At 42.2% G+C, this 23,505-nt stretch overlaps 1 protein-coding gene across 11 annotated transcripts in view; it reads right to left on the bottom strand.

Moving 5' to 3' along the window:
• Positions 1–23,505, bottom strand: part of TMEM241 (transmembrane protein 241) — a 112,066-nt gene that overhangs the window by 78,324 nt on the left and 10,237 nt on the right. For all 11 annotated transcript variants that reach the window (XR_008615953.1, XR_008615954.1, XR_008615955.1 and 8 more), the window contains exon 4: positions 9,918–9,999. Coding sequence is in view for 8 of the 11 variants with exons in the window: in XM_055080500.1 (XP_054936475.1) it covers positions 9,918–9,999 (82 nt within the window). In the remaining 3 variants the exon portion in view is untranslated. The remainder of the gene's footprint in view (positions 1–9,917; positions 10,000–23,505) is intronic.

A 23,505-nucleotide genomic window follows, 5' to 3' on the forward strand; every position in this document is an offset into this window, starting at 1 on the left:
GGTCCGGGAAGATCCCACATGCCGCGGAGCGGCTGGGCCCGTGAGCCATGGCCGCTGAGCCTGCGCGTCCGGAGCCTGTGCTCCGCAACGGGAGAGAGGCCACAACAGTGAGAGGCCCGCGTACCGCAAAAAACAAAACAAAACAAAAACCAGTATTAAGGCAGTCTGCAATTTATGATTACTGATTTTCCCTTGGCCTCTACCTCTGTGCACGAAGCCCCAGTATGAACTACGTTATTAGTTCAAGAGACTCCAGTGACTGATTATTTTAGAAAACCTGCCTTTTATCTTTATGGAGTGAGGTTCAGCAGGACTTATTTTTGTGAAATCAGACAGAAGTTCTGAGAAATGAGGACTTCCCTGGTAATCCAGTGGTTAAGACTCCATGCTTCCACTGCAGGGGGCACAGGTTCGATCCCTGGTTGGGGAAATAAGATCCCACAAGCCTCACGGTGCAGCCAAAAAAACAAAAAATAAAGTTCTGAGATATGATAACAATAATAGCTAAGATATATTGAATACTTACTATGTACCAGACTCTGTTTTCTTAAAAAAAATGTTACTGCTGTCACTGTGTGGTTTTTTTAAAAATTTATTTATTTATGGCTGTGCTGGGTCTTTGTCGCTGCACGTGGGCTTTCTCTAGTTGCGGGGAGCCGGGGCTACTCTTCGTTGCAGTGCGCGGGTTTCTTATTGTGGTGGCTTCTCTTGTTGTGGCGTATGGGCTCTAGGGTGCACGGGCTTCAGTAGTTGCAGCGCACGGGCTCAGTAGTTGTGGCTCACAGGCTCTAGAACATAGGCTCAGTAGATATGGCACACGGGCTTAGTTGCTCCACGGCATGTGGGATCTTCCCAGAGCAGGGCTCAAACCCATGTCTCCTGCACTGGCAGGCAGATTCTTAACCACTGTGCCACCAGGGAAGCCCCCAGACTCTGTTTTAATTGCTTTTACATATTGAATCATCATAATAAATCTATGAGGGAGATACTATTAACATTCCCGTTATACGGATGAGAAAAAAGGAAGGATATATTTTGGTTCTCCTTTTTAACCTGCCTCTTAATAATTTGAAACCACTTTTAGACGATCTAGACACTAGCTTGCTGCTAAAGAGAACAGAAAAACAAGTCTGTTCTTTCACATCAAGACCCTAGGAACGGCCTCAATAACAAAAGGTCCCCACCATCTTTCATCAGGAAAAATGGCTCATGATCAACTACCAAGAAGCCCAAGTTATCACTTTTGACACAAAATGTAATTGACTGAATTCAACTACCCTACAGTCCAATTCATTTCATTACTTAGGGGCACAGTTTGCAACTAATTTATTCTTAAAATTTTAACATTCACTTATAATTTTACATTGCATCCATGTACCATTGGAAATTTTTCTCTGGATGTAAAGAGAAATTGGTAACTATTACTTAAGATTTTTCATTATTCCCATGCTTCCCAGAGTGGAATTTTCAAGCCTTGATTGTTATTTGTTCAGGTGTTGGAACTGACTTAAAACAGTTTTCTATGGAAAATCCTGGCCCTGCCCACAGGCATGGCCTCGGGTCACGCTGTAGGAGTGGGGATGACTCCCTTAGCCAAGTCCTGGGTCGACTTCTAAGTTTTTATAGAAAAACATCAATCCTACCTTCAATTTGGGTGATTTTTAAATATGTGGACGTGGCCTTAATCTGCAATATAATTGCTCACCAGGCCCTTGCCAAAGAATGTACCTTTGAACTGTTGGCTGCCTAGTTTTCATCAAAATCATGCATGACAGAAATAACTGTTCCTACAGGAAGGGAGCCGGATAATTGGAGAGCAGAGATTTTAGCCCCAGAGAATTGCTCCTACTGAACTGTGCTGTCATTAGGTCTCCAAAATGCACTAAGAATCCCAGAAATCAGGTTACCATTGTGTTTGTTATAAGGACGCGATTGAAGACGCTAGCCCAGTTTACCCTTTATGAGGACTCAGGACCTGATAGCAAGGAAGAAGCATGTCTGCGGCAACAACCCGCTTTTATCTTACAAGCACTGAGAGTCTCGTAACTTCTTTATTCGGCTGCAGAAAGATGAGAGCTGAATCCAAGGCCCAACTGTATTTATTTCATAAGATATTACAGCATAAATTTCTATGTGCTAAGTCTCTCTGTGGTCTCATCTAGTTCTTCTTCAATTACCCTTGACCTAGATTTCTTTTAAATTCTATTCATAAGAAATGCTTATCTTATTTTCATCATCATTATTCTTTTAAGCCACAACACATCCTTTCGGGAAGACAGTTGAGGTGTTTGAATATGTTTATGTGTACATATAAATGAATATATTCACAAATTGATTGGCATGAGATAAATTTGAGTGTTTATTTACATTAATTTTATCATTCTGTCATTAACTGGCCAACACTTTTTTTTTTTTTTTTTGGCTGCACCAAGCGGCTTTCAGGATCTTAGTTCCCCAACCCGGGATCGAACCCGGGCCCTTGGCAATGAAAGCGCGGAGTCCTAACCACTGGACCTCCAGGGAACTCCCTGGCCAACTCCTTGAGGGCAAAGGACCAGACTCCCTCTTTGCCAGAGTATCTCCAGCACCAGCTTGGAGGCCATCTCCCTCCTTCATCTGCTCATCACATAAAGTAGCTGACATGTGTTTAGGGGCCTTTTTGTTTGAAAAATAGGCAGCTTAGAATACCAGCTTTTAAGATGCATGGGAATAAGAACCTCACTTGGGGTCATAAATGCACGTGCTACTACAGAGGGCAGGTTGGCCTGCTCTCAGTGAACTATTTTTCTCACCCGTTTTTATACGAGTGCATAGGAATGAATTCAGTTAAATTAAATATGCACCTCCTACAGCACCTGAAAGGGCTCTGAGTGAGGCGAGTGAGAACATATCCCCCTCCCCCATATAATCCTCAAGAAAATCTCTGTTGTAGCCTGGGGAGGGGAGTTATAAACATCTTTTTAATTGTGGTAAAATATACATATAAAACTTACCATTTTAACCGTTTTTACGTGTATAGTTCAGTGGCATTAAGTACATTCACATTGTTGTGCGACCATCACCACCATCCTTTCACAGAACTCTTTTCATCTGAAATTCTGTCCCCATTAAACAATAATTCCCCATTGTCCCCAGCCCACAGCTCCTGGTAAGCACCAATACTTTCTGTCTCTATAAATTTGACTATTCTAAGTAACTCATATTAGTAGAATCATACAGGACTTGTCATTTTGTGACTGGCTTATTTCATTTAACATAATGTCTTCAAGGTTCATCCATGTTGTAGCATGTGTCAGAATTTTCTTCCTTTTTAAGCCTGACTAATAGTCCATTGTACCGATATACTATTTTGTTTATCCATTCATCTGTCAATAGACACTTGGATTGTTTCCAACTTTTGGCTACTGTGAATAATGCTGCTGTGAACACAGGTATACAAAATATCTGCTCAAGTCCCTGCTTTCAATTTTTTTGTTGGGTCATATGGTAACTCTATTTTCAATTTTTTGAGGAATCACCATACTGTTTTTCATTGCAGCTGTACCATTTTGCATTCCCAAAAGCAGTGCACAAGAGTTCCAATTTCTCCACACCCTCACCAACACTTGTTATTTTCTATTGTTTTGATAACAGTCATCCTAATGGGCACGAAGTGGTATCTCATGATTTTGATTTGTATTTCCCTAATGCTTAATGATGTTGAGTACCTTATCATGGGCTCAGTGGCCATGTGCATATCTTCTTTGGAGAAATGTCTATTCAAGTCCTTTACCCTTTTTCAATCAGGTTGTTTGGTTTTTGTTGTTGAATTTTAGGAGTTTTCTATATGTTCTGGATATCAATCCCTTATCAGATAGATGATTTTCAAATATTTTCTCCCACTCTGTGAATTGCCATTTTACTCTGTTGACAGCATGCTTTGATACACCGAAGTTCTTCATTTTGATGAAGTCCAATTTGCCTATTTTTTTTCTTTTGTTGCATGTGTCTTGCTGTTATAGCCAATAAATCACTGTTAAGTCCAGTGTCATGAAGTTCTCTGCTTGGAGGCCAGTTTTAATAAGTCATTTTATAAGGGTTATGGAAAACATCTTTAGATGGAGCAGGAGGATAACTAAAATGCAGAGGAGGGGGTTATTATTTTGCCACTACGCCCACATCTTAAGTAATCCTTGCAATCGGACTCATCACCTCTGATGAGAAAACCATGTGAAAGAGGAGAACTGCCTCTAACCACAGTGACAGGGAACCTTAGGGGAAGGGTCTCCATTCTACTGATAGATCAACATTTACGTTCTTTTCCCTATGGATCCAAGATCCCTTACATGGTATTGGGGCCAAACCAAGTGGGAGGGAACCCACAGGCTCCAGTTTGCTTATCTGAGTAATTTCACTCCACGTGAGTCTGATTATCCATGTGTGTTTCCTCACCGACACCCCCGGCCAATCTCTATTCCATTGTGCTGAGTGAAGACAGAAACCCTGACAAGCAGTTAGGAAAGGCTCAAGATCAAAGTGCTGGGTAGGAAACCAAGGCCAGTCCTGTCGAGATGCCTCAATTTAGATTTGCAGAGTCTTCCAACTGCTGACCCTAAGCAAGAAAAGAGCATGCTTTGAGCAACCAGATCACCAGCACTGGGATGGCTTCTCCCTGGCAAGCTCCTGAGTGCGAGAATCTGCACATCTGTTCTAAACACTCACCAGCACAGGCTTTGAGGCAATCCTATCCAGCTGAGAAGGGCTGCAGCAGGGAAATTATAATCAGAGTAATAACGACTGGTTGAAGTTGTCCTGTCCCTCCAAAGACTGACATCCATGCCATCAGCCCTCATCACTGTGACCTTATTCAGGGCAGGAAAGCTGGCGAAGCAGAGCCAAATTAGCCCATGTGGAAGGGAGGACAGCCACACGGCTCCTCTCCCCTCCTCCCAGCTCCATCCTGATGGGCTCATCTCCTTTGCTTGTTGTGATTTAGGGAGGAAAGAGGGTAAGTGTTGCAGATGAACCACTATCGTTGGACAGGCTTGAGTTTGCATCTCCGCTTTAACATTTACTAGTTGGTGACCTTGGCCAAATAATTTGCATCTCAGTTTCCTCAACTGTAAATGGGAGTAATTAAGTCCAACTTCGTATGTCATGAGGGTTGACAATAGGAAGTGCCCGGCACACATATAGAACACTGACTATTCATGATGCCTGTTCCCATGGTGAGTTGTGTGTCTCTCACGGATTCCCCTGGAAGTTCTTCAAGGTCAGGAAGCAGGTCTTATTCCTCATTAAGCCCCCAGAAGTAGATTCCCCCAATAAATATTTGCTGAATGGAGAGCCACAAGAATAATCTCCTTCCCTTAATTCTATCATTCAGCTGTGAGTTCCAGGTAGAAAAATCAATAAAGAACTGTCCCCACCTCGCCTTTGCAGAGTTAAATCAGCTTGCTCTCCGGAGGTGCTCATCAGAAGGATAGCTTCAAAGTCTTGTCAGATAAAGGAGGTCTTTATGGAGCACAGCAACTTCCTAAGTGTTTTGCATAACAACACACCCACGGATTTTAACTGAGCATGTTTCCCCCAGGTCCTCGAGGATTCATGAAACTGCCAGCCTGGCACCAGCATACTGACACGGGTTTTCCATCTAACACAAGCTGTACGAGTGCCTCGTGTTTCATCCACTCTGTAAATTTTTAAGCAACTATGTAAAAACAAAAAATTCAGAAAACAAAGAACAGATGCTGGGTTGAGTTATTTCACTAAAAAAACCAATAATAAGTGTCTCCTTTCTGTCCTCCTCCCACTCTAATCGGCTATATTTGGTTTGGGGTTGTTTCCCTTTGCTCAGAGTTTGAACTGCAGCAGCTTCGTTCTGCCTATGAGAGAAGTCTGTGCTCTAGGCCAGGGGCACTCAAATGCGGTGCCTCCAAAAGATAAGGAGCTCGCACAGAATGTAAGTCAGTGCACTGCTTCCTTCCTCAAAAAGTCCTGCTATGAAAAAAAAAATGTCAGCGCAAACTAATCAGCATGTTTAGTGCCGAGCGTGATGTTCATTCTGGCACAATCTCCTTACAGACAGGTAACAAAGAGCTCACAGGCTATCACCTTCTCTGGACCACACTCTGAGAAGCATTGTTCCAGGTTACAGAACTCTCCATCTGCCTGAGACGTACTAGATTGACATTTACAATGGACTTTTGAGGGTTTTTTGGCCACCTAGCCTCCTTATCCCTTCCTTGGTAAAGCACTCCAATATAAAGCATCTGCCTCACCCTTTCTCAGTCTGTGGGTCCACCTGGGGATCCTGTATGACGAGGGCTGGCCAAATAGTGCTCTGAGTCTCTCCAGTCACAGTGAATGGGTTCAGAAAAGTCATGATCCAGGACTGGTCAATCAATGTAAATCCATCCAGCTTTTAGACCTGGGATGGGCAGTGGTCCTGACTGATGCAATCAGAGTGAATTGTGAGACTCATGCAGAAGCTACAAGGAAGACAGTCTTTCCGTTAGACTTAAAATTGTGAGGATGTCAGCCTGAAGTCAACAATACCCATGAGGCGAGAGCCTGGCTGTGAAATGAAGCAAAGACAGAGAGCAGAACTGAAAGAGAGACAGAAGCTGGATTCTGAGTAGGTCATTGGAACCTCTGGGTCAAGCCATGCCTGAAGCAGTTTCTACACTATGACTTTTCATTAATGTGAACCAGGAAATTTCCCTTTACTTAGACCAGTTGGTGAGCTTTCTAACACTTGCAACCAAGAGTCTCAAGTTTATGCATGACTACTGTACCCTGGGCTCATTCTAAAATCCATATACATTGATCCTAAAGAGACAAATCTGAAAAGGCAAAAGGTGGGGAGTCAGAAGAGCTGCCATTACCTGGGACTAGAGACAGGTGACCAAGACTTCCCACACCTAAGTGTTTTCCTCTGCCAGGTTATTAACATCTGCCTCACATATCAGGTGACTGTGAGACTCACATGAAAAGATACAAAGGAAATCACTCCGGAAAACACATGAAAAAGCACTATACAAACAAAAAATTATTATCATTATTAGCACAACACCTTAGTTATTCAAACTTCAAAACTCTGGCATCCATAACTATCCAGAGCCTACAAAAAATTTCAAAAACTTTTGTACAACAATAGATTGTTTTTTTGTTTTCCAGTCAAATCCTATACTCTGCTATAGAAGAGGAAGCTCCCCCTGCAGGCCAGAGGCCATAAAGAGAGGCCATGGACTTGGAGGAGCCTGACAGCATCAAGAGCGGCAGCTGAGAGCCAGCCTGGCCCCCTGTTCTGGGCTCAGCACCAACGTGCTTTGTGTCTCACTTCTTAGGTCACCCAGGCTATTTTCTCCCCCATCGTACACATCATCCCATCTACTCAAGCTTATGAATCATGAAAGAAAAATGATGATTTAATTTAGAAATTATCGATTTAATTTAGAAATTATCGCAGTTAATTCTCAGCCACTATTTTGCAGCTTTGGAGTTGTCCTAACAATACTATTATTACCCAGAGAGGCAGATTTTGTTTTTACTGTTTTCATATCTGAGGCCTAAGGGGCCAACATAACAACAAACTTTACATTAAAACACTGAATTGTCTGAAAATTTCACATTTTTTCAAACATTAGAATACAATCATTTTCTGATAGATTAAAAACAGCAATTAGAGTATAAAGCCATTCCTGAAGACCTAAACAAACGTTTCTCCAAAAAAGACATACAGATGGCCAACAAACACATGAAAAGATGCTCAACATCACTAATCATTAGAGAAATGCAAATCAAAACTACAATGAGGTATCACCTCATACCAGTCAGAATGGCCATCATCAAAAAATCTACAAACAATAAATGCTGGAGAAGGTGTGGAGAAAAGGGAACCCTCTTGCACTATTGGTGGGAATGTAAATGGATACAACCACTATGGAGAACAGTATGGAGGTTCCTTAAAAAACTAAAAATAGAACTACCATATGACCCAGCAATCCCACTACTGGGCATATACCCTGAGAAAACCATAATTCAAAAAGAGTCATGTACCGCAATGTTCATTGCAGCTCTATTTACAATAGCCAGGACATGGAAGCAACCTAAAGTTCCATCGACAGGCGAATGGATAAAGAAGATGTGGTACATATATACAATGGAATATTACTCAGCCATAAAAAGGAACTTAATTGGGTCATTTGCAGAGACGTGGATGGACCTAGAGTCTGTCATACGGAGTGAAGTAAATCAGAAAAACAAATATCGCGTATTAATGCATATATGTGGAATCTAGAAAAATGGTACAGATGAACCTATTTGCAGGGCAGGAATAGAGACGTAGATGTAGAGAATGGACATGTGGACTAGGTGGGGGAGGGGGAAGTGGGATGAACTGGGAGATCGGAATGGACATATAAACACTACCATGCGTAAAACAGATAGCTAGTGGCAAGCTGCTGTATAGCACAGGGAGCTCAGCTCCTGCTCTGTGGTGACCTAGATGGGTGGGATAGGGGGTGGGGTGGGAGGGAGGTCCAAGAGGGAGGGGACATATGTATACATATAGCTGATTCACTTCGTTGTACAGCAGAAACTAACACACCATTGTAAAGCAACTATACCCCAATATTTAAAAAAAAAATATCGCGTATTAATGCATATATGTGGAATCTAGAAAAATGGTACAGATGAACCTATTTGCAGGGCAGGAATAGAGACGTAGATGTAGAGAATGGACATGTGGACTAGGTGGGGGAGGGGGAAGTGGGATGAACTGGGAGATCGGAATGGACATATAAACACTACCATGCGTAAAACAGATAGCTAGTGGCAAGCTGCTGTATAGCACAGGGAGCTCAGCTCCTGCTCTGTGGTGACCTAGATGGGTGGGATAGGGGGTGGGGTGGGAGGGAGGTCCAAGAGGGAGGGGACATATGTATACATATAGCTGATTCACTTCGTTGTACAGCAGAAACTAACACACCATTGTAAAGCAACTATACCCCAATATTTAAAAAAAACAAAAAAAACCTTATAACTATATGAAAAAAAAAAATTCCTGATTTTTTTTTTTTTTTTTTTGTGGTACGCGGGCCTCACACTGCTGTGGCCTCTCCCGTTGCGGAGCACAGGCTCCGGACGCGCAGGGTCAGCGGCCATGGCTCACGGGCCCAGCCGCTCCGCGGCATGTGGGATCCTCCCAGACCGGGGCGCGAACCCGGTTCCCCTGCACCGGCAGGCGGACGCGCAACCACTGCGCCACCAGGGAAGCCCCTCCTGATTTTTAAGCCACGTTCTGAGACTCTGGTCAGTGCTGATATTTATGGATTCTCCATTGGTGGCAAAATAACTAAATTTTTGGAGTTCCATATAATATATAACATAACTGGAAGAAATCTGTTCCTCACAGTACCCTCCTTTGAGGAGCTCAGTCCTGGGGTCTGGGTGGGAGGACAGAATGAACACTTGTTTCACTAGTGTCCCCGTGTACTGGGCATCAATTCCGTGCCAAGCATGTGAACCCACGACTAAGCCCAGACCACCCAGGCCATGTTATTGATGGGCAGGGTCACGGTCCCCGGAAGCAAGGAGCAGACTGAGCCCACCCTCCCTGCTCCCAAGGACGGGGTGTATCCACGCAGAGCAGGCTCCACAAATATCACTACTCCGGCTTCCTGCGTCTCCAACTGCAGCTCTCCAGCTTGTAAAACAAGTCAGTCCTTCCCTGTTATCTAGTTATCTTCAATTCAGGGGATGGGAGCGCTCCACGTTGGCCTCAGCCCCAAGACTTGTTCTTCAATCTAGCTGTACCATCATTAAAGCTGTTGCTTTGTCCCCTATTTGTCCCCTATTGATCCAAGGCGCAACAAGTTAAAGGCAAAGGGGAAGAAGGGAAAGGGACTGTCCCCCCTAAAACCTCTAACACTCACCAGTCTGGAAAGTGCTCTGGAACCAGCATAGATGATACCCACAAACAGCACTGAAGCAGGAAGCCATGTCAAAACATCAGATCTGTAAAAGGGAAAGAGGCCATAGATTTCTGTCACTTTATGTCCCAAAGACCTCGCTGGAAGGTATGATGCTCCCATACACCAAATACAGCACTCATGGTTGTCTAAACATCCCCAGGTGACTTGTGAAGCATGATTCGCTCTGTATCATTGAGAGGGACGGAAGCTGACCGAGCCATCCTGCCTACAGTCCGTCACTCAGCCAACGACGTGGCGTTACTGATCCCACAATCGGGCACAGACGAGCTGGAGATGGAAAAGGTTTCCTGCAGGTTGGGAGAAAGAACAGATCTGATTTTTTTTTAAAGAAGCAGTGAATGTTATTCTTTGGAATTTAAGTAGCCGGAGGCTTTGAACACATGCCAAATTATTTTAAAAATTTTTTAAAGGCTATTTAGGCAAGGTACCAAACAGCTCCAGGGAACCACAACAAAAGGAACTGCAGTGTGAAAGGATGGAATTGAAAAGAGTGCCTGAACTTGAGCTGGGTGGCCACGTGCTGAGCCTTAACCGTTTACCTGGGATGCCAGTTCAGGGAATCTCCAAGGACTTCTCAAGGGCACATTTCTTTGATTCCCTTGTGGCCATGCCAAGAAATGCTTTTTCTTTTTTTTTTTTTTTCTTTTTTTTTGGCCACACTGCATGGCTTGCAGGATCTTAGTTCCCTGACCAGGGACCAAACTCGGGCCCCTGGCAGTGAAAGCATGGAGTCCTAACCACTGGACAGCCAGTTCCAAGGACTGCTTTTTCAACACAGTTGAAATCTTGCTCTCCTCAGAATACCTTTCCTGTAGTTTCAGTTCTAGACTGAAAACCTGGGGGAAGAAACTTCATTTTCTTTTTTGCACAAATCAGAAAAACAGCCACTGTGCAGTTTCTTTGTTGACAGCAGATGAACTGGACCGGTAGTGTTAATTCAGATTTAAGAAATTATCTGAATCTTGGTTTGAGTAAACTTGTGATCTGCATGCAATATTAACTAGATCGGATAGCCTTTACATTTTCATAGGTACACATAGGCTCTCCCCACCCTCATCAACATCCATTAGTTATTGAACTTTGTGAACTGGCATTGAAACATTACAACAATGTTTTGTTGCACCAATTCTATAAACTTTTACAGTGCAATACGTGTTATTTTTCAGAGACAAACCAAAGTTTAATTTCTCAAGGTTCATGCTGTTTGCTTTAGCAGCACTTGATGGTGGATCTTTTATACACATTTGTAACAGATGAAAAATAAACCAGATTGCAAATGCTTTTTCTTTCTTTTTTAAAGCAAACCATGTACCAAGTTTCTTGGTCCAAATTGTGTAGGATAAGTTAAATTGCATTCTAATAACCAATATGAGTATATTTCTGTAAGTATAGTTATGTTGAAATGAAGTTTTAAAAAGCAAAAAAAAAAAGCAAAATCCCAGTCTTTCCATAGAGTACACATCACTGAGGGTGCAACTGGCTTCCCCCATCAGTTACAAATGCATTCGGTTCGCTAATTCAAGTTCCCAGAGTTATTCTAAAATAAATATAAATTAATGAAGACATTCCAGCAGGATATAACATAATAATCCCAAGTAACTCAATGAACTGCTCTCCTGGGATGGAGCCTGTTCAAGAAGTGTTCTTTGTTAATTTTATTAACATGGTCAGGCACTCTATCATCAGACCTGCTTTTGTACAACTTCCCAGGGAACAGGGCATGAAAATGTTTCTAGTCTCAGATAAGGCCTTCAAACGCTACTTCCTGTATATAGTCATTCAGCCAAACTCACAGCAACTTGCAAGGTGCTCACAACGCCAGAGTTAATATTAACAGCAGTATCAGGGACTTCCCTGGTGGCACAGTGGTTAAGAATCCACCTGCCAATGCAGGGGACATGAGTTCAAGCCCTGGTCCGGGAAGATCCCACATGCCGCAGAGCAACTAAACCTGTGCGCCACAACTACTGAGCCTGCGCGCTACAGCCCACGAGCCACAACTACTGACGCCCACGTGCCACAGCTACTGAAGCCCGCATACCTAGAGCCGGTGCTCCACAACAAGAGAAGCCACCACAATGAGATTTTGTACAACTTCCCAGGGAACAGGGCATGAAAATGTTTCTAGTCTCAGATAAGGCCTTCAAACGCTACTTCCTGTATATAGTCATTCAGCCAAACTCACAGCAACTTGCAAGGTGCTCACAACGCCAGAGTTAATATTAACAGCAGTATCAGGGACTTCCCTGGTGGCACAGTGGTTAAGAATCCACCTGCCAATGCAGGGGACATGAGTTCAAGCCCTGGTCCGGGAAGATCCCACATGCCGCAGAGCAACTAAACCTGTGCGCCACAACTACTGAGCCTACGCGCTACAGCCAACGAGCCACAACTACTGACGCCCACGTGCCACAGCTACTGAAGCCCGCATACCTAGAGACGGTGCTCCACAACAAGAGAAGCCACCACAATGAGAAGCCCACGCACCACAACGAGAAGCCCACACACCACAACGAAGAGTAGCCCCTGCTCTCCGCAACTAGAGAAAGCCCGCACGCAGCAACGAAGACCCAATGCAGCCAAAAATAAATTAATTAATTTAAAAACAAACAAACCACAAAAAAACCCCAGCAGCATCACCAATGACATTTTTTGAGCCCTTGCTACAAACCAGGCACTGCACTAAATGTTTTCTACACTGTAATCTCTTTAAAATCTGTGGGAGTTCCCTGGTTGCCTAGTAGTTAGGATTCCAGTCTTTCACTGCTGTGTCCTGGGTTCAACCCCTGGTGGGGGAACTGAGATCCTGCAAGCCGTGCAGCATGGCCAAAAAATATTTATCTAAAAATAGATAAATAAAAAATAATAAAATAAAATCTGTGCAACAATCTCACGAGCAAAGTGTCATTATTATTATTATTACCCCCACTGTGCAGAAGAGGAAACCGAGACACAAAGAGTTTAAATAATTTGTCTGTGGTCAGAAAAGCTGGTAATGGCAAAGCCACAATTTGAATTCAGGCCTGTCTGACTTAAAACCTTGCTTTTAACTGCCTCTCATACTTTACCCTCAAGGATCTCATAATAATCTAATGTGAGACAATGATATATAAATAAATAAGTTGCAAACACAACATGATTTTGCTCTGGTAGCAGCTCAAGTAGCTAGTTTTCTGAGAAATATTCTGCTATTACTAGTCCTGCTGCGATCGATCACAGACATCTGTACTTCCAACCAGAAGGTGAACAAAGAATGGAAATGCCAGCCTCCATCCTAATGGGCCAAGCTAATACCGACCAATTGCTACTCTTCTAGGAAAAGGCTTTCCTATTAGACATTAAGGGCCAAGTCCCATGGCCTGCTGTGCTCTAGAAGGAAGCCCAGAGCACGTACTGTGGGGAGCATGATGAGGAAGGAGGGAAGGCGTGTGCGGGGTGAAATAGCGGCTGGCCGAGCCGCGGCAAGCCCGACACTTCAGAATGGAAGGTCAGTGAGGCCCCAGACATGCGTGCTCCACCCACTCCTAAACAAAGAAAACGCCTGCCTACTCGCATACATACTTCAGGGTATCTGAATGGCCATGGACGTGAGGGAAAGAAAACAGCGCTAGGGAACCTCTTGTATTTTAACCCCTCCGCCCTAAAATACAAAGAAATAACTTCAAAAAGAAAGTTTCGGCAAAATTAGAAGATATGTATAAATATAAATTTTTCTGGGGAAAAATTTCTGAAAAGGAATTGGGACATTTGAAAACTTAAGATGTACCGCGAAGTTTTGTAACATAAAAAATGCGGGAAAAATTTCCTAATTGTAACAAATACTTTACAGCCAAAGACTTTTTATCCCATCCCAGTGAAACCATTTTGGACTTCTGAATTCCAGAACTGTAAGATAACAAATCTGTGTTATTTTAAGCCAAAAAAAAAAAAATTTCCATCTCTGTAAGTACAGAGCATAGCACAAGGTCTGACTAAATTTTCCTCTATATCTTACTACGAGAGTAGAATTTTTCTCTCAATAAAGCATAAGTTTTCTTTTGTTGTTAAAAAAAAAAAAAAGGAAGAACTTCAACCAGAAAAAATATACACAGGCTGCTTCAGGAATTAGAATTTGGACCTCTGGCTTCCAGGGTTTCCACAACTATAAGTGTGATCTTACAACACGGAGGGGTCAGACCTTTCAACAGCTACTGGGGCAGATAAAATTCATGATGACTGAATTTTCCATACTCTCCCAGGCAGTGTGGAAACAAGGTGAGTACCAGCTACAAGGGCAGTGTTTCTTTGTGTTTTTGCCATCTCTTGAAGTATTTCTTTAAAATCCTTTCTTCAGAAAGAAAGGAAACTAATTTTTACATCCTAGTTAGGTCTGCTAAAACTGAGGATTCTTTCCTCAGGAGATATAGCAAAAAGTGATGGAAACTGTACCTGGTTCTGGGCACTGGAGAGTATAATCTTATAACATTCACATTGCTCAAATCTTTGGAAATTATAATTAGCTCTCTTCACTCCCAAGGAATGTTCCAGCAGTTAGCTGAAAACTTTAACCAACAGCTCTAAGGGATGGACAAACTTCACACGTGTCCCTGGGCTGTGCCCTTTCTTCTAGGTCAGGGCATCTAGGGCTGGGATCATCTAGGAATCATCTAGGTTATCTAGAGGTGGGAGTAGGAAGGATGCACCAGTACAGAGCAGGAGGCTCTGTGTAGTAGAAAGAATGTGGTCAGGCAAACCTTCCTATTTAGAAGATTTATATCCAACTCTAAAGCTAGTTGATTTATATCCCAACTCTAAAGCTAGTTTGCAGTGAGAGCTCAGTTTTACATTTATAAAATGGCGATAATAATGCTCAGAAGGCTATTGAGACAATTAGCTAAAAGAATGAATACGCAGCACTTGGGGTAGCACGTGGCACATTGAAAACAACAACACTCAATAAATGTTCTCCTTCTGGCTTTTCCATACATAACTCCAAGTTCAGATGCCACTAGGAAAGACTGACAGATCCACCCAAGATGGCCATAAGATGGCCAAAACACCATAAAGAAAATGAAAAGATGATTAGCAAACCAGGAAAAACACTGGCAACATATAAAACAGGTTGGAGTTTAATATCCTTGATGTATAATGTGTTTAAAAATCAATAAGAAAAAAACCAACTCCCCAAAAGAAAAAAGAAAAACATTCAAAGGGCAGAAATAGGTAATTTTCTCTCTCCTTTTCCTGTCTGTCTGTGTATGTGTGCATGTGTGTCTCTCTCTCTCATACACATACACACACACACACACACACACACACACACACACAAGAAACACAAATGGCCAATAAACATGTGAAAAGTTATTCAACCGCCCTAATACTAACAGGACTTTAAAATAAAACAATGATATACCAAGTTTTGCCCAAGAAACTAGCAATTTTTAAAAAATGGTAACTTATACAGGGGGTCATAAAATTAATGCCTTCATATACTGCTGTGGGATATAAACTGGTACCTTTCTGGAGGCTACATATGTACTACTTGACTACACTTTATTATTTATTATTATTGTTGTTGAGGTATTTAAAGATATCTACAGTGATGTTTCCATTTACAAGTGAAATAAAACTGCTTTTGACCTCATTGTTGATCATCAAACATTCTTCAGCCTGGAGCCCTCCCCCTCCAGATACCTGCATGGTTCACTCCTTCACGTATTCAAATCTCTGCTCAAACGTCATCTTATCCATGAGTCCTTCTTACCCACCCTATATAAAATAACAAACCACCCCCCATCCACTGGCCCATACTTAGGAACACACACATACACATTATCCACTTACCCAGCTCTATTTTTCTCTACACCTATTACATCATCCACTTTCATTTTTAGTTGTTTCTTGTCTGTCTGCGTCAATTAGAATGTAGCTCTATGAGGGCAAGGATTTTTGTCTGTTTTGTTCATTATGCACCCCTTACACCTAACACAATACCTGGCATATACAGTAGGCACTCAAATACTTGCTGAATGAATCACTATGTATTATTTTTGTAACTTAAAAAAAAAGTTTTCCCTTCTCTTGCTAGTTTGGTACAAAGCAGCAAGATACAACAGGAAACTGCAGTCATGACTCTAATTCACATTTCTTCCTCTGCTTTTCTCAAGTGCTTCAGAGACTTTGCCCTGAACAGAATTGCTGGTGCTTACAGCTACTCAGTTGTCAAAGGCAGGGATGCAAGCAAAAAGTTCCATATCCTGCCATCTGCCTGTTTGAAATGGCCCCAATGCGAGAATCCTAAGAATTTCAAATTCAATAAACATTTGTAAATATCATGTTGTAGCCTATAACTGTGACAACAAAAAACCAACTGCATTAAAAAACGAACATGTTTTTCTTCAATAGACGTGAACTTAGAAACTTGAAATGGAGCCAGTTATTTTGTTTCCTATAATAATTTCTCTTTTTCTTATTAAAAAGTGGTACCTTCCACGTTAGAAAATTTTGAAAACACAGATCATCAAGAAAAACATTATAATTACAATCCTACTACCCAAAGATAACCACTGTTAATACCTTGTTACATCTCCTTCCATACAGCATCCATATGCACACATATGAACATTTCAACAAAAATGGGATCCAATTACACAGGTTGCTTTATAACCTGCTTAACATCTTTCCATGTCAAAAAAGTCACCCCCAATTTATTGATACTTGAATACCAGGCTACTGCTGGACATTTAAGCTTATCCTAGGTTTTTACTATCCTAACACAGTAATGAGTATCCTTGAATATATTATCTGCTCATATTTATGATGTTTTCACTATATTCAGAATACATTTCCTGAAGTGGAATTGCTGTTCAAAGATACACACGTTAAAGTCTGTAACAAAATTGCCTTCCAGAGACGTTATACTGACTCATTCTCTGCTATGATCTGCATGTTTATGTCCTCCCAAGATTCATATGTTGAAACCCTAACCCCTAGTATGACGGTATTTGGAGGCAGGGCCCTTGGGAGGTAATCAGGTCATGAGGATGGAGCCCTCATGATGGGATTAGTGCCCTTGTAAGAAGAGACACAAGAGAGCATGCCTCCTCTCTCCATCTCTCTCTCTCTCTCTCTCTCTCTCTCCCTCTCTCTCTCCCACACACACACACTACCACCATGTAAAGATACAGGAACAAAGCAGACATCTGTAAACCCACAAGAAACCCTCAACAGAAACCAACCACACTGGCACCCTGATCTTGGACTTCCCAGCCTCCAGAACTGTGAGAAATAAATGTCTGCTGTTTAACCTACCCAGTCCGTGGTCTTTTGTGACAGCAGCCTGAGCTGACTGAGATGCTCTTTGGCAGCTCTAACACTGCATGATTCTGAGACACCCAACAGCCTGTGCATTAGGAACAAACGAGGCACATCTATTAAGGCACCTCCTCCTCTCCACCTTTAATTCATAAGGTGGCACCATCTGGGCCTTCTATGCTGGTTTATTCTTACATTGTTCTACGTGCCATCAAAGGAGGCAAGATGGGGTTAAATCCTGAGGAGGTCCTGACAGAATCTCGAGTCTCTGTGGTGTGAGGGCTGAGCCAGGGTGTGTGTGTGTGTGTGTGTGTGTGTGTGTGTGTGTGTGTGTGTGTGTGTGTGTGTGTGTGTGTGTGTGTGTTTAGGAGGGATCTCACAGGAACTCCTTGGGGGAAAGACTGCAGGCTGTACTCTATTGAAGGACTATTTGCTACAGGGTCTGCTTTGAAAATAGTGGTAATAACGCAACTTTTCCTACGTGAGTTATAAGCACAAATGTTGCATCTTGTTTGCATCGTGTACTTTTTCTTTTCTGCTTGTGCACGCTCTACTGTCCCTAAGAACCCTGATGCATAAAGCATTTTACAAGAAGCTAACAATAGTCTGTTGGCATGAATCATAAAACTGTTGCTATTGAGATGAAGGCTAATTAAATTAAATCATTTGTTTTTCAAATAGAGCATGCATTATTGAGGGAACATCTGCTCCCTGAAAACACTTAGTTTATCTGTTCATGGGAGCCTGGCGGGATCCTTGAGCTGAATTCTTTTTTTTTTTTTAACATCTTTATTGGAGTATAACTGATTTACAATGGTGTGTTAGTTTCTGCTTTACAACAAAGTGAATCAGTTATACATATACATATGTTCCCATATCTCTTCCCTCTTGCGTCTCCCTCCCTCCCACCCTGCCTATCCCACCCCTCTAGGTGGTCACAAACCACCTAGCTGATCTCCCTGTGCCATGCGGCTGCTTCCCACTAGCTATCCACCCTACGTTTGGTAGTGTATATATGTCCATGCCACTCTCTCACTTCGTCACAGCTTACCCTTCCCCCTCCCCATATCCTCAAGGCCATGCTCTAGTAGGTCTGTGTTTTATTCCTGTCCTTATTCTTTAAAATTCTCTGCATTATACTGACACCTAGTGACCTCAAAGCAGTTTCCAAACATGAAAATAACACCTGACCAAGATACCAGAGTTGATGTGTTGACTGCTGATTGGCACTGCCTAAAACAGTAACACACCTTATAACTGTAAAATCAGTATTCGCTTTACAATTCAAAAGGACTTCTGCATACATTAACTTCCTACTTATAGAAGACACCTAATTTCATCTTTTTGGTGAATATGGTACTCAAAGTATCTTACTCCCTTTTCTCACTGCTTCCTCCTATTCTTAGACCTTTCTCCTTCATTCCTTACTCTCTCCCTGACTCACAGAGGGCCACACTCCCTTGTCCAGCCCTAATATTACTTGGACCCAAGAACCCTGTGATGACACCGTTTCTCAGAGAGGATAGCTTAGAGCCGGGAGGCAGCAAACAAGGGCCCGCGGGCCAAATCCCACCTGCTGCCTGTTGCTGAAAATAGCATTTTATTGGCACACAGACACACCCATCCGCTTACGTCGTCATGGCTGCTTTCCCACTACAACAGCAGATTTGAGTAGTTGTGACAGAGACTGCACGGCCCACAGAGCCTAAAACATTTACTTCCTGGCTCTTGTTTGCTGACCCCTGATTTAGAGTAAGGCAGCTTGGGTCCCAACGTCTGAAACTTTCGAGTGGTGGTACTCTTGGGCGCCTCACCCCTCCCCTGGGAGGACCAACGCTGGATGTGCAGTTAAGTGAGCCTTAGGAGACAGATGACAGGCATGGCACAGAACAGAGAAGTCAGTACTAAGAAATATAGTCCAAAAAAGAAAAAAGAAAAAGAAATATAGGCCACCCAGGTCCCCGAATAATAAGTGAGGCAGGATAGAAGAGGCACATATCTCATCTCTAATAGATGTGAGAAAGAAAGAAAACCCAGTACAAGCACCTTGCCCGTGCACAGTCCACGAGGGACTGCAAATCCAAGCTAATGTGCAAGACATAACTCCTTTGATCTCAGTCTGGGGAGGTTTACATTTCACACCATGGACTTAAGAGGCCAGAAAGGGTTATATGGACTCAGAGTGACTTCCACACGTGGTGTATCTATGACAAATCGTGAGTTCAGCAGACTCATATGCACTGAGTGGTGTGGGCATGACCTGCAGGTGTCAAAGGTCAAAAAATCCCATCCCGAGAAAGACAAACACTGCATGGCATCATTTATACATGGAATCTTTTTTTTTTTAAAGTCAAACTTATAGAAACAGAGAGTAGAAAAGTGGTTGTCAGGGGCTGGGGGGTGAGGGGAACAGGGAGAGTTTGGTAAAAGGGCACAAACTTTCGGCTGCAAGATGAATAATGTATATTGATTACTCATGAATGATGAATAACGTATCCTATGAGGATCTAATGTATAACATGTTGACTACAGTTGATCACATTGTACTGTATAACTGAAATTTGCTAAGAGACTAGAACTTAAATGTTCTCATCAAAAAAAAAAAAGAAGATAAATATCTGAGGTGCTGGATGTGTTCATTAACTAGATGGTGAGAATCTTTCACATTGTATACATACAGTAAATCACCACACTGTACACTTTAAACATCTTAAAATTTTATTTGCAAATGACACTTCAATAAAGCTGATACTTCAGAAACTCCTGTCCTTTTGCCATCGCTGGCCTCCTGGACTCCCCCCAGGTACCAGCCCAATCACCACACCAACACCAATCAGCTTTTATTCAATATTTTGTCCTTTTGGTGGCTCTAAGCATGTTTCCTGAGGAAGTTTTAAAAGTTCACTGTATTATCCCCAAAAAGCAATTTCAACATATGTATATATGTAAAGCATTCCTCTGGAGAGAAAACAACTGGGAAGAATATCAAAAATCCATGAATTTGAGTGCTAACTTTCCTCTGTGAGCAGAGATGACTTTTTAGAAAACTATAAGAGTCACTCAAAATGAAATATCAATACATTACAACATGATTTGGGAAATTCCAACCACCAGTAGCTTTCACAAAGGTGGGCTAGCTCACTTAAAAAACAATAAATAATCAATAATTAAAAAGAAGTATAATCTCGACCCTGATTGTCTCACTATTCATTTCTTTAGGGAGAAGGCTGAGTTAATTTGGAGGTTTTATCAAAGACATTCGTTATGCTTCCCCAGCAAAGACTCTTAATGTAAAATTATGGTGTGAGGGCTTCTTCATCTATTAGAAATCTCTGGTCACAAAGGTATTAGGGCATAGGTTTTTTTAACTTAGAATTTCTCATACTTGAAAACCTTGAGAATCAAAATTTTACTCTCATATGCATAGTGGACAAAAAGTGGCATGTAGGTTAAAGATTACTTTCAAAATGTTTTCAATTAAACAAGCAGCCTGGTGATATAGGAGCCAGGAGATGGCATCTAAAGTCTCCAATGAAATCATGACTGAGTCGGTCCTCAGCGATGGTTCTAGAATCTAACAGAGTGACACGGTCTCACTGTGCTACCAGACTTCCAGTCAGCTGAAACAGGTCACAGTGTTCGTTTAGGATCATGTTTTAGAAATACAAAAAGCTTTCAGCACAGGACTTCCAACATCTGCTAGAAAAATCACTTCAATGCTCTGCAAAGTCTTGGCTACAACAGTTGCCACCACATAATGACAAGCTTGTGACTGAAAACCAGTGCTATCTTTCCCAAGACAGAGGTTTCCAGGGCATCATCCAACACCCGGTGATAACAACTGGCTGCCAGGCAAACATCCTAGGAGAAGAATGATTCCATCGGATCACTGGGTGGAGTCAATACATGATGTGGCCAGAGGCTGACAAACACAGTAGGTATGGTCTCTTTGCAATGTAAGAAACATGGTGCCAGGGTCTGCGACTTGTTTGCAAGGGAATCTGGGATGCTGCTGCTGTGCTCCAGGCTACAAGGACAGTCTAAATGAGCTCTCTATGGCATATGCTATTAAGGACCAACTTGGGGCCCACCCTCCAGCCCCATCACTATAACTCCATGATGACATTCCATCATGCCATCAGGGACTCCAAACTGTCTTCCAGCTGTTGTTTCCATTTTTAGTAGAGCCCAACCTCTGCTATCTCTGCACAAGTACACAGTCACACAGCAAAGCTGGGCTTTGGTTCTCTAATGACATCATTGGAAAACCAAGCCCAGTAGGAAGCAGCAGCCGCAGCAAACACAAACCCAGCCCGGGCACACACAAAGGAGCACTGGAGCTGGGTCCTTTCTGCTTGCTACCTGCTAACACCCCTTTGCCCAGGGCCCATGGTAACTGGAAATCCTGAGCTGTGACAGCAGTTATTAACCACAAGACCCACTACAAACTAAGACACTAGAATCTTTGACGAGAAGCTTAACTGAGCTGACATCATGTGTGCGTGGCTGTGAAACCACCTAAGGAAGTCCAGGGGATAGAGGTGAAAAAGTCTCTGGGAGATTTAGCAAGGGGACCAAAAAGAGATATGATTATGGCTCTTCTGAGATGGGTGGCACCTAGCATCATGCAAGTTAAAGGGACAACGGTGTCTAGTGGATCCTTCTCTGTCAAGGACCACTTCTTCCTGGAAAAGCATCTTGAGAATCTTTGACTTCACCCAGTTCTACTAGTCATCCCCTCTACCCCCCTCCAAAAAAACCAATAAAAATATGAAGAATTCCATCAATGGATGAATGGATAAACAAACTGCGGTATATAAACAAAATGTGCTCTATACACACAATGGAATATTATTCATCCTTAAAAAGGAAGGAAATCCTCACACATGCTTCAACATAGATGAAGTTTGCAGACATTATGCCAAGTGAAATAAACCAGTCACAAAAGGACAAATACTGTATGATTCCATTTAAAGGAGGTACCTAGAATAGGTAAATTCATAGAGACAACATAGAACAGAGCTTTACCAGGGGCCTGGGTGGGGGGTGGTGGAAGGAGAAAGGGGGAGCTATTGTTTAATGGGTACAGAGTTTCTGTTTAGAATGGTGAAAAGGTCTGGAAATGGATGGTGGTAATGGTTGCATAACATTGTGAATGTACTTAATGCCACTGAATCGTACACTTAAAAAATGTTTAAAAATGGTAAAATTTATGTTATGTATATTTTACATACAAAAAAAAGTTTGAGTATGAACAATGGCATCTCTTTTAAGGAAATATGACTATGGTAATGCTTATTTAATTTTAAATTTTTTTTTTTTTTTGGGCCGCACTGCACAGCCTGTGGGATCCTAGTTCCCCGACCAGGGATCGAACCCAGGCCCTGGGCAGGGAAAGCACGGAGTCCCAACCACTGGACCACCAGGGAATTCCCTAAGGTAATGTTTAAATGACCATTATGAACAAGTAAATAATTCACATCAGAAATTATAAGATAATCATAGTCAGGAACACCGTAAAAGAGGAAGATCCATGTTGATCAGCACCGGTGGACCCCAGTCCAAAATCTGACAGCCAATTCCCTGATTCTAGTCCAATCTCTTGCTTCTGTGGAGGAATACATTCAACTATTTGGAGTCAAAATGCTTCATCATTTAACTGAATCTTAGAACTAAATCTTAGAACTATCACAGTCCTTGTGAATTCAGGGCTCCTATTCGTTTAAATGAAGACCCATTCTCTTTGAACTATCCACCATAACAATGGAGTATAAAGTAAGACCTGTGCTTAATATCACATATAAAAATCCCAAAATTTTATATTTTGGGGTTTTATCAAGTGGAGGACGCTCTACCATGGAAATGTAAAATTATGACTCAATGAACTACTCCTTTGGATTAGTTAAGCATCTTGTGTGTGACAGTCTTTCAGAATATGGACTGTGATGTAATAGGGTCAGGGAAATTAATCCACACCTAAGTTCCCAGGGCCTCTCCCTTGTCAAACTTCTTCTTACCAGTGTTTTGCTCTCTTTCAGAAGAAGCCAAAATAATTAATATTTATACTGGACTCATTCTCAAAGCTTCTCCAGAGCGCCAAGCCAAGGGATGACTTAGCAATGAAGCAGTTAATCTAATTCATGGAGAAGTTGGGCAGATACCTTGGACCACAAGGCAAATGATTTGGCCTGATCATTCAGTTGGGTTGTTTACCTTATTTATATAAACCTTGACT

This window comes from Physeter macrocephalus, chromosome 19, assembly GCF_002837175.3.
Source record: "Physeter macrocephalus isolate SW-GA chromosome 19, ASM283717v5, whole genome shotgun sequence".
NCBI lineage: Eukaryota > Metazoa > Chordata > Mammalia > Artiodactyla > Physeteridae > Physeter > Physeter macrocephalus.